The 12,722-nt window shown below is 42.1% G+C and overlaps 1 protein-coding gene across 14 annotated transcripts in view; it reads right to left on the bottom strand.

Moving 5' to 3' along the window:
- The window catches only part of USP42 (ubiquitin specific peptidase 42), an 80,808-nt gene that overhangs the window by 14,138 nt on the left and 53,948 nt on the right, over positions 1-12,722 (bottom strand). For all 14 annotated transcript variants that reach the window (XR_013530120.1, XR_013530121.1, XM_054248599.2 and 11 more), the window contains 7 exons: positions 9,754-9,856; positions 8,750-8,817; positions 7,992-8,062; positions 6,090-6,172; positions 2,201-2,312; positions 1,319-1,459; positions 721-821 (listed from right to left, as the gene is read on the bottom strand). Coding sequence is in view for 12 of the 14 variants with exons in the window: in XM_054248599.2 (XP_054104574.1) it covers positions 721-821; positions 1,319-1,459; positions 2,201-2,312; positions 6,090-6,172; positions 7,992-8,062; positions 8,750-8,817; positions 9,754-9,856 (679 nt within the window). In the remaining 2 variants the exon portion in view is untranslated. The remainder of the gene's footprint in view (positions 1-720; positions 822-1,318; positions 1,460-2,200; positions 2,313-6,089; positions 6,173-7,991; positions 8,063-8,749; positions 8,818-9,753; positions 9,857-12,722) is intronic.

Raw genomic sequence — 12,722 nt, 5'->3', positions numbered from 1 at the left:
ACTGGCTTTGGCCCGGAAGGCGATGATTAACCTGTGCTCCACGATTGGGAGGTGCTGGCTGTGACCATGCCAGGTGCTCAGAGGCCCCTTCCCGAGGTCTCTACTCACTGTTCTGTGGCTCCTGGCCCACTCCATTGCTGCCCGCAGCAGAAGCCCACCCGGCTCAGCTACCACCTCTCACTGCAGCTGCACCTTCAGTGCTCTCAGCCATAGAGTGGGAATGGAGCAAACTCATCATCACACTCAGACACTACTTTCTATACTCTTCAGGCACAGGGCAGAGTTGATAGTTTTTGCTGGTTTGTTTTTTTGAGACAGGGTCTTGCTCTGTCACCCAGGCTGGAATGTAGTGGCTCAATCATAGCTTACTCCGCCCTCAACCTCCCCAGGCTCAACTGATCCTCTACCTCAACTTCCCAAGCAGATGAGACCACAGGCTCACAACGCCACACCTAGCTAATTTTTTTGTATTCTGTAGAGTTGTGGTCTCACTATGTTGCCCAGGCTGGTCTGTCTTGAATTCCTGGGCTCAAGTGATCCTCCCATATCGGCTGTCCAAAGTGCTAGGATTATAGGCATGAGGTCCCATGCCAGACCAGAGTTGATCTTTAAGCTGCTGGGTTTAAAAAAAAAAACACTGAATACTGAATTGAAATATGTTGATAAGAAGAGAAGAAATGACATACCAAAAAATTTGACAATTTGTTTTCATGACAATACCTGATATAAAAGAGCACATAGGCTTGTTGGCTGAGTACCGATCTGATATCACTGGTGGACACAATGGAGTCATTCATTTGATACCAGAGGCCATTGCTAGCCTGTAAATGAGAGCCAGTAAAAAGGAGGGATTAGATTTAATTAAACGTGAAACAGAGTCAAGAGAATTTTTTTTTTTTGCAATGGAGTCTCACTCTGTCACCCAGACTGGAGTGCAGTCTCATGATCTTGCAAACTCCACCTCCCGATTCAAGCAATTCTTCTGCCTCAGCCTCTGGAGCAGTTGGGATTGCTGGCACACACCACCATACCCTGCTAATTTTTTTTATTTTTAGTAAAGGGGGTTTCACCATGTTGGCCAGGCTTGTCTTGTGTTGGCCAGGCTGGTCTTGAACTCCTGACCTCAAGTGATCCACCTGTCTGAGCCTCCCAAAGTGCAGGGATTACAAGTGTAAGCCACCGTGCCCAGCCAAGATACTATTACAACAGGTATTCACATTTTAATTGTAAAAGTTCCATCTCTCCCCACCCCAAGAATGCTAGTGCTGTCTTCCAGCATGTATGTAACAATAGTCATTAGCAAATCTGCACAGCTTACTTTTATGTAGCAGAAGTAATGGCCAGCATGGCAATTAAAACCAGTGTGGACCAGCACTGCATACAAGACGTAGACAATCGGCTCTCCGTTGGGCTGAGACATATATGGCCGAATATCAAGATACTCAGGGTATTTCACATCCTACACAGAAATGGAAAAAGGAGAAACATTTCTGAGGGCACAGATCATTCCACACATTTAGGGAGAGGGTATTTAGGACTTCTAGGTGGGGAGACCCACAGAACACTTGCTAGAACATTGTGATGTTCTAGCAAAAACCCAATGCATTTAGCCACGTTTTTTTTTTTTTTTTTTGAGATGGGGTCTCACTCTATTGCCCAGGCTGGAGGGCAGTGGCGCAATCTCCGCTCACTGCAACCTCCACCTCCCAGTACAAGCCATTCTCCTGCCTAAGCCTCCTGAGTAGCCGGGATTTCAGGTGCGCCACGACGCCAGGCTAATTTTTGTACTTTTAGTAGAGAGGGATTTCACTATGTTGGCCAGGCTGGTCTCAAACTCCTGACCTCCTGTCCAAAGTCTAGCAGGAAGTCCTCTTTGGATTTCAGATTATACAGGCTCTCCCTATATCCCCTCATAACCATGGATACCAACAAAACTGACAATGAAGCCCAAATGGAGGTAACAGTTACCAATTTTGTCATTAGAAAGTCCAGTGTGCTGTAGGGCCCACCCTCATAAGCACACACGCAGAACTTCTGCCTCCATGCTCTGACCTATTTTTTCCGCCACCAAATGCTGACAGAACTTAGAAAACTGGTCACCAAAGTTGTTCAACTAGGTCAGTTAGAATCCTTAATAGCTCCGAACACGTAAGCCTTGAAGGCTCCACATAAAAGATGATTAATGACATCATCCACATACCTTAGCAATTTTTCCACCAGTAAAATTTGCAAAACGTTTCAGAGAAAGTGTAAGAACATTAGAGGATCTATGGATAGTGAACCTCTTTGAAGCTGGCACCATCTTTTTACACCTTGAAATAAACAGAAACAAAAGTTTAAGAAGATGAACATATATACACAATTTTTTATTTTTTGGTCTTTCTTGTTATAATTCTAAACATTTTACATTAAGGTTCCAAAAAGGACACTGGATGAGAACCACCAGCCTTCAACCAACAGTGAAAATATTAACATTAAAAATACAGGGGGAGGTGTTGGGAAAACTGGCTAGCCATCTGCAGAAAGCAGAAACTGGACCCCTTCCTGACACCTTACACTAAAATTAACTCCAGATGGTTTAAAGACTTAAACATAAGACCTAACACCATAAAAACCCTAGAAGAAAATCTAGGCAAAACCATTCAGGACATAGGCATAGGCAAGGACTTCATGACCAAAAGCACTGGCAACAAAAGCCAAAATAGACAAATGGGACCTAATCAAACTCCACAGCTTCTGCACGGCAAAAGAAACAATCATTACAGTGAATTGGCAGCCAACAGAATGGGAAAAAATTTTTGCAGTCTACCCATCTGACAAGGGGCTGATACCCAGAATTTACAAAGAACTAAAAGTGGGTAAAGGATATGAACAGACACTTTACAAAAGAAGACATACATGAGGCCAACAAACATATGAAAAAATGCTCATCATCACTGGTCATTAGAGAAATGCAAATCAAAACTACATTGAGATACCATCTCACGCCAGTTAGAATGGCAATCATTAAAAAATCTGGAGACAACAGATGCTGGAGAGGATGTGGAGAAATAGGAACACTTTTACACTGTTGGTGGGAGTATAAATTAGTTCAACCATTGTGGTTAAGACAGTGTGGCAATTCCTCAAGGACCTAGAAATAGAAATTCCATTTGACCCAGCAATCCCATTACTGGGTATATACCCAAAGGATTATAAATTGTTCTACTATAAGGACACATGCACACGAATGTTCATTGCAGCACTGTTTACAATAGCAAAGACCTGGAACCAACCCAAATGCCCATCGATGATAGACTGGACAGGGAAAATGTGGCACATAAACACCATGGAATATTATGCAGCCATCAAAAACGATGAGTTCGTGTCCTTTGTAGAGACATGGATGAACCTGGAAACCATCATTCTCAGCAAATTGACACAAGAACAGAAAATCAAACACCACATGTTCTCACTCATAGGCAGGTGTTGAACAATGAGAATACATGAACACAGGGAGGGGAGCATCACTTGGGGTCTGTTGGGGGGAAACAGGGGAGGGACAGCGGGGGGTGGGGAGTTGGGGAGAGATAGCATGGGGAGAAATACCAGATACAGGTGAAGGGGAGGAAGGCAGAAAATCACGCTGCCATGTATGTACCTATGCAACAATCTTGCATGTTCTTCACATGGACCCCAAAACCTAAAATGCAATAAAAAAAAAAAAACCAGGGGAGGGCTGGGTTCGGTGGCTCACGCCTATAATCCCAGCACTTTGGGAGGCCGAGGCTGGTGGATCACGAGGTCAAGAGGTTGAGACCATCCTGGTCAACATGGTGAAACCCCGTCTCTACTAAAAATACAAAAATTAGCTGGGCATGGTGGCATGCGTCTGTAGTCCCAGTCACTTGGGAGGCTGAGGCAGAATTGCTTGAACCCAGGAGGTGGAGGTTGCAGTGAGCCGAGATCGTGCCATTGCACTCCAGCCTGGATAACAAGAGCGAAACTCTGTCTCAAAAAATAAAATAAATAAAATAATTAAAAAAATAAAATAAAATAAATACACACACACACACACACACACACACACATACATACAAGAGGAAACTGCTTAATTAGCATGAAAGGAAAGATAGGACAATTCTGAAAAACCGAGCCACGCAGGCCACCAATAATGTTAAAATTAGGTTAACATAAGTTTCTCTCAACTCAAAAGAAACTGAAAAATGAACATGTTCAGGCTGGTATAATTATGTGGAAAGAATTTCTTTTTTTTTTGAGATGGAGTTTTGCTCTTGTTACCCAGGCTGGAGTGCAATGGCGCGATCTCGGCTCACCGCAACCTCCGCCTCCTGGGTTCAGGCAATTCTCCTGCCTCAGCCTCCTGAGTAGCTGGAATTACAGGCATGAGCCACCATGCCCAGCTAATTTTTGTATTTTTAGTAGAGACGGGGTTTCAACATGTTGACCAGGATGGTCTCGATCTCTCGACCTCGTGATCCACCCGCCTCGGCCTCCCAAAGTGCTGGGATTACAGGCTTGAGCCACCGCGCCCGGCAGAATTTTTTTTTAAATGGAGTCTTACACGATGTCACCCAGGCTGTAGTGCAGGGGTGCCATCTCAGCTCACTGCAATCTCTGCCTCCTGGGTTCAAGCTATTCTCCTGCCTCAGCCTCCTGAATAGCTGGGACTATAGGTGTGTGCCACCACCCCACTAATTTTTTTAAATTTTTTTAGTAGAGATGGGGTTTCACCATGTTTGTGCCCATCCGAAAAAGTAAGTCTTAAATTCATCTGATTTAAAAATAAGAATTCACTGGGCACAGTGGCTCACGCCTGTAATCCCAACAACTTTAGGAGGCCAAGGCAGGCGGATCACGAGGTCGAGAGATCAAGACCATCCTGGCCAACATGGTGAAACCCCATCTCTACTAAAAATACAAAAATAAGCTGGGCATGGTGGCACACGCCTGCAGTCCTAGCTACTCAGAAAGCTGAGGTAGGAGAATCACTTGAACCCAGGAGGTGAAGGCTACAGTGAGCTGAGATCGCGCCACTGTACTCCAGCCTGGACGACAGAGCAAGACTCCAACTCAAAAAATAATTATTATTATTATGTGAAAAGAAAGCCCTAATCAGAAATAAAAGGAGGAAAAATAAAGATTAGAAATGTCTGTGGAATTTAAAACAAAAGCAAAATCCCTCAGGTCTTGAAGATTTGATAATAAAAAAAATTACCCATATTACCTGACTATAACATGGAAATCTACTTAACAGCATAGGAAAGAGTTTCTTTCTTTTTTTTTGGCGGGGGGGGGACAGAGTCTCACTCTCTCACCCAGGATGGAGTGCAGTGGCACGATCTTGGCTCATTGCAACCTCTGCCTCCTGGATTCAAGCGGTTCTTCTGCCTCAGCCTCCTGAGTAGCTGGGATTACAGGCATGTGCCACCATGCTTGGTTAATTTTTGTATTTTTAGTAGAGTCGGGGTTTTACTATTTTGGTCAGGCTGGTCTTGAACTCCTCACACATGATCCACCCATCTTGGCCTTCCAAAGTACTGGGATTACAGGCATGAGTTTTCTTAAAATAGGTACTCTTAACTTCACAGGGAAACATATTAGTTTGACTAATCAAAATTAGAGTTTTCCAGCAAATGCTATTCCAAGCCCTGGGTACCCACCCTAAGAGAGAAGGATCCTAGCTATCCCAGAAGAAAGTGACTCTCCACCAACATCAGCCCTCCCATCATAAGAAAGTCAATGAGAATGCTATTCAGCAGATGGGTGGTGCCCAGCCACACCAGAAGCAGCACTGCCATGGGATACAAAGATAATTTTACCTCTCTCCTCCCATCCAAATGTGCCCACCAGTGTTATGCCCCAGGCTTTGACGGGCACAGAGCTGTGTGTCTTAGAGGAATGCACACACCGAGACACTGCAGGCTCTGGTCTTTGGATAACAGGGACCCAGTGTCTTCCCCAAGAGTATCAGAAACTCAAGCAGCTTAGAGGGGGCTTTCAGACACACCAAATGCTCTCAAACAAAGCCTGCCGGCTGTCCCCACTGGAAGAGCCAGCAGCAAGAACCAAGTCACCACCCAACATACTTGCTGCACTTGTATGAGTTTTCTCCATCCAGCTGTTCCGGCTTCACAAACTGCTCCAATGCCTTGTTAACACTCTGAGCAGCCTGGGAAAAGAAGAGGCACAAATACCACATCACCACACACTGCCACTTGTGTTTGGGTCTCGCTCTGCCGCCCATACTGAAGTGCAGTGCCACAGTCACAGCTCATTGTAGCCTTGACCTTCTGGGCTCAAGCAATCCTCCCACCTCAGCCTCAGACCATGGCATGAGCAGCTCAGACCACAGGCATGGCCACCATGCCCAACTAATTTTTTCATTTTTTTGTAGAGACAGGGGTCTCACTGTATTTCCCAGGCTGGTCCCAAACTCCTGGGCTCAAGTGATCCTCCCACCTTGACCTCCCAAAGTGTTAGGATTACAGATGTGAGCCACCATGCCCAGCTGTGCCACTTATTTTTCAAAAGAAAGAATGGAAGACTCAAAAATATAAAAGCAAATGAGAATTTTTATGAATAAGTTTTCCTTTAGTATGATGTTCACTTTCATACATCTACACATCAAATTATATCCCCTTTCATTAAAATGGGCAGATTAAATAAAGTGAACAAAATATATTGGGGATGCTCACTGCAGCATTACTTAAAACAGCATGAAACTGGAAGCAAACCAAATATCTACCAGCAAGGATTTCAGCATAGGAATCCCGGTCCATCCATTCACTGCACCACACACTGCCCAGAGAACACATTCACACAGAAAGGTCTCCAACAGAATTACATGCAAGCAGTGAGTGGCCAGACATCAGACACAATCCCATTTGTATAAAAAGCAAATAATATATTCTGGAGCAGTACATATCGAACTGTTAAAAAGAATTCATTCTGAGGGAAAGCATTTTACATATATCTCCAATGTTACTCATTTTGATCGTAAGTATGTATTACATCTATAATCATAAAAATGCAAGCTCAAGAATGACAAAAAATAGGAATTCAGAAAATCTAAGAGGCAGGCTGGGCGCAGTGGCTCACACCTGTAATCCCAGCACTTTGGGAGGCTGAGGTTGGAAGATCAGAGGAGGAGTTTGAGACCAACCTGGGCAACATGGTGAAACGCCATCTCTACTAAAAATACAAACAAGCTGGGCATGGTGGTGCATGCCTATGGTCTCAGCTACTGGGGAGGCTGAGGTGGAAGGATCATTAAAACCTGGGAGATTGAGGCTACAGTGAGATTGCACCAATGCACTCCAGCCTAGGCACAGAGTGAGACCCTGTCTCAAAAAAAAAAAAAAAAAAAAAAAGAACAAAAGGAAAATGCAAGAAGCAAAACAGTTTTCTAAAGAATAACCATCTATATTTGGCTAATATAGACATGAAAATCTGATTTTATTAAGATATTAAAGAAAAATTCAGGCCAGGTGCATGGCTCATGCCTGTAATTCCAACACTTTGGGAGGCTGAGGCAGGTGGATCACGAGGTCAGGAGTTTGAGACCCTGGCCAATAGGGTGAAACCCCGACTCCACTAAAAATACAAAAATTTGCCTGGCATAGTGGTGCATGCCTGTAGAGTCCCAGTTACTCAGGAGGCTGAGGCAGAAGAATCACTTGAACCCGGGAGGTAGAGGTTGCAGTGAGCTGAGATCACTGGGCTCCAGGCCTGGACAACAGAGATTCCATCTCAGAAAGAAAAAAAAAAAAGAAGAAAGAAAATTCAAAGGGTAATAAAAGACTTTTATAAGCTTTTTTTTTTTACAATACTTACTACAAACTTGAATAATCCCTCCAAATGAAATCTTAGCATGCTGAATTATTCAATTTATATTCTCTAACAAGTAGTCTAAATTATAAATGAACTATCCAGTTATATAAAATGGCTTATTTTAAAAATGTAATTACTCCCATAATTATGAAATTTACCTTTATCTCCAATGTTATATCAAGATATGGGTCAAAAGTATCTGAAACGCCCTTGCAATTTAAACATTTGACTGAAATAAAAACAAAATGCAAAAGATAAGGGTAATCGTTACAGCAACATCAACTATTGAAATGACAAAATACAATTTGAAGTTTAAAAATTTTTAACTGTAATTTTTCTATCAAATGAACAAAAAAATTTTTAAATTAATACTACTCATAATGCAGGTGAAAAGTGTCATGAATTTGGCCCCTCATGGGTTTGAATCAAAACTGGTATAACTTCTTAGAAGGACAACTTGACAGTATTAAAATTTACAATACACACATGCTGTGACCCAGAAATTCTAATACTAAGAATTGATCCTATATATACACTTTTACCCAGACATAAAGCATGTGTGCATGGATGCTCAATGAAGCACAGATGGTAACAACAACAAACCTAAAACAACCTAGATGGGGACGAAATAAACGGACATTAATGCAACCGTCAACGGCTCTGTTAGACCTCTGTGTGCTGAAATGTGAAAAGACTAATATGAAGAGACAAATGGAAGCAGTGCACACAGTATGCTCCCAGTTTGTTCATGCATAGGAAACTACCAGAAGGATTTACTACAACCTGGCACTGGGGTTGCCTTTGGGCAAAAGGAATGAGACCCTGGGCTGAAGGGTACTTATTAACCCTGTCCTACTATTAGCATTTTTTAACCACATGCATGTATCATTTTATCAATTTATAAGCAAAAGCTTACCTCTAGATCTTAGGTATCCTCCAAATATCTGACAAACAAGAGTGGTGGCCTGGGTGTGTCTGTCTAATCTGAAAAACATCAAACAGTGACATGAGAGAAGAGCTTTGCAAAAACTGCAGATGCTGTGTCCAGATTTCAAACACATGAGCTTACAAAAGAGCAAGAATTCAAACAGGACAGCCATAGAAAATAAAAGGACGCATGTGTGGCAGCCCAAGGGCAGCCCAAGAGCAGCCTTGCCTGGCCAGAACACAGGGAGGTCTGGGAGCGGTGGGAGGAGAGGCAGAGCTGTGGGAACTGTGTCTGTCAGGAAGGGACTCGGGAAGCAAGGCAGGAGTCTGGTCGTGAAGCAGGAAGAAGGCAGCCTTGGGGTGCTGTAGCCTGGGTGGGAGGAAAGGCAGCTGAGGTGGAAAAGGCAGAGAGTCTTCCTCTGACCAAAGTCTGTCACCACCCAGACGTTGAAGGCCTAGACAGGGTGGTGCCAGGGCACGGAGAACACAGAGGGAGAGCTACCAGATGTACTCAGACAGCAACAAGAGGCTTAGGATGCATTATTTAACTGTCCCCTCATTCTTCCTCGACTCTGCATTTACATTTTAAGGAGCAAGCTGCAGAAATAAGTAACTGACTGGGGTGGGGGTTCAGGATATAAATACAGGCTGGAGGGCAGCAGAGAAAAGAAAACATCAGACACAACTAGAAAGGAGAAGCAGCTAGTGTGAGATGTGCAGACATCTGCTGATAACCAGAAATTAAATAGGGGCAAGACCAATGCTTATTTCCTGACATCTGTCACTGAGTAAATGCAAACTGTTATAGTAAGATACATCTATAAATTTCAACCATTTTAAAATAATGCCCATCATCTGAGGAAGAGGCAGAGCAAGCCAAAAGGTAAAGTGAACGAAGTTCTATGTGCTTCCAACAAAAACGGTGAAAATGATTTCTGGTAAATTACAACCAGAGATGCCAAATGAAGAAGACTGGCGCTTTGTCGTACTTACTTATTGCTGCCATTCAAGCATGCTTTTTGCATAGCATCAACAGTATATTGAAGGAATTCATGGGCATCTTCTTGGTTTCCAAAACGGAAGTGCCTAGCTATACCTATAAAATTTCAGTAAAGACAAGGCTTTATCATTACATATAATTACCCTAAGCGGTATCCCCCAAAATATATCTTATAATAATATGTTGGTTGGAAAACTCCCAAATACTTATATCATAAGGACATAGCACTAACATAAGCCACTAATATAAAAGCTATAAGCAGGATCATGCCCTTTAGACCAGAATCCCCAACCATTTTGGCACCAGGGACCAGTTTCATGGAAGACAATTTTTCCACAGAACAGAGGAGGGGATTGGGATGAAACTGTTCCAGCTCAGATCATCAGGCATGAGATTCTCATAAGGAGCGTGTGACCTAGATCTCAGGCACGTGCAGTTCACAATAGGGTTCGTGCTGCTATGAGAATCTAACGCTGCCGATGATCTAACAGGAGGCGGAGCTCAGGCGGTAATGCTCACCTGCTGCTCACTTCCTGCTGTGCGGCCCAGTTCCTAACAGGCCACATCCGGTACCAGTCCACGGCCCAGGGGTTAGGGGTCCCTGCTTTAGATCATTAAAAGTCCACAGCGCCTAGAGTTTCTGAGAGTCCAGAGAGTAGCTACAGAGTGACTCATGTTTTTAGCAAGTTAATAAAGTTACACTTGAATAAACTGGCTGTTTTGTCTCAAGTTTGTCCAAAATGTTATGTTGATGATTTTAAATTGGTGCTAGATCTCTATAAGAGAATCCATTCAAAACATAAATATCACATCCTATCTAACTCTATTCCAATGACTCACAGAAGAAATTATATCTGCAGGTGCACAGTAACATTTCGGTCCTGTTTCTAACTAATTAAGCAGCTACAATATCAAATTATTTTTTAAATTATAATTAAAAATTAATACAAAAGTATAAGCAATATCACAATAAAACATACATACTGAATTTTACATGTGTATGAATGTATAAAAATATGTTCTAGCTTAAATCATATGAAACTGCCAACACTCCACCAATTTAGACCTACAAGTGACAACTTCATGATTCAACCATGTGTGCATCAGTGGATGTATACACACACACACACACACACACACACACACACACACAGCACAGTGACATTTTCTTAAAAGACTAGGTCTAAAAATGTTAGTCATGCCTACTATATAAGTATGTATAAAAATAAATATATGTGGTCAAACATGGTGGCTCACACCTGTAATCTCAGCACTTTGGGAGGCGGAGGCAGGCAGATCACGAGGTCAGGGGATCGAGAACATCCTGGCTAACACAATGAAATCCCGTCTCTACTAAAAATACAAAAAATTAGCCAGCGTGGTGGCACGTGCCTGTAGTCCTAGCTACTCGGGAGGCTGAGGCAGGCAAATTGCTTAAACCAAGCAGGCAGAGGTTGCAGTGAGCCAGGATGGCACCACTGCACTCCAGCCTGTGCAACAGAGTGAGACTCTGTCTCAAAAAAAAATAAACATAAAAATTAAAAAAATAAATATATGTATAAACAGCCAGGCATGGTACCTTATGCCTGGAAGGCCAAGGCGATGGATAATCTGAGGCCAGGAGTTCAAGACCAGCCTGGCCAACATGGTAAAACCCTGTCTCTACTAAAACTACAAAGTTAGGCAGGTGTGGTAGTACACACCTGTAATCCCAGCTACTCGGGAGCATGAGGCAGGAGAATCACTTGAACCCAAGAGGCGGAGGTTGCAGTGAGCCGAGATAATGCCATTGCACTCCAGGTTGGGCAACAGAGCAAGACTCCATCTCAAATGAATGAATGAACAATCCAAACCCTGCCTAGCTAAATTTTGCCAGGCTTCTGTAATATTTCAAAGGTTTTTGGCTTGTCTGTTGTGGTCTATCAATAATGCTAAAGGCCAATAACACTTCTTTAATTTTAAGTGGCTTTCTAGAAAAAAAGATTACAGTTTGTTAGTGTATAATTATGCATCCCTATAATTATTCAGTTAGATACCAGATGAAGAGTTATAGTTTTGTTGGTTTGCATTTTTTATCCCAACTCAGTTAATTAACATGATGTAAAAGTTTATTGCAAAAACACACAAAAAGTATGCAAAAAAATTTCACGCACCTATCCATTTAAAATTTAAAAATTAACTACAAAAAAGTAAAATTTATCCACAAATTTGCTAAGCTCTGAGTATAAATTCTTTGAAGACTATAATTAAGTTGGGCCCACTGGTACACATCTGTAATCTGTTACTCAACTGGGCGAGAGGATCACCTGAGTCAGGAATTCAGGCCTAGCCTGGGTAACATAGTGAGACACAGTCTCACAAAATAAAAAAATAAATAAAAAAGAGAATTAACCTTATTTATTTATTTATTTATTTATTTTATTTTTACTGCTCCTTGCAGAGCTCGCTAATCCACAGGCAGTGTGTCCAGAGTAGCCTAATTACCTTTATTTTTGACATTTTCTGTCACTGTGTATAGTATAATATTCATTCACCAAATTGAAACTAATTAAAAGCTGTTTACAAAACCTGCCCGACAATATCAGAATTAGTATTACTCAGCATAGAAATCCAAGTGTTAGAGCAAAAACACTGCAAAACTTACCAATGATTTTAACGTACTGATTTTTAATAATTTAAAATTTGTTAAATTGAATAGTCTTTATTATATTGTCATCTTTTGCTTAAAAGTTTCAAAACGTGTTTATACAGCAAATGTTTTACTAAAAATGTGTTATTGAAGACACAGCCACATATGATAAAAATATATTTGTTTTCTAACACACAAGGGGCTCAGTTTTTTTTTTTTTACCAGTTGGACATTAAGAATAACTAGGTAATAGGCCAGGTGTGGTAGCTCATACCTGTAATCCCAGCACTTTGAGAGGCCAAGGCAGGTGGATCACCTGAGGTCAGGTGTTCG

This window comes from Callithrix jacchus, chromosome 2 (genome assembly GCF_049354715.1).
Source record: "Callithrix jacchus isolate 240 chromosome 2, calJac240_pri, whole genome shotgun sequence".
NCBI lineage: Eukaryota > Metazoa > Chordata > Mammalia > Primates > Cebidae > Callithrix > Callithrix jacchus.
This window is presented reverse-complemented; position numbering and strand designations above follow the sequence as displayed.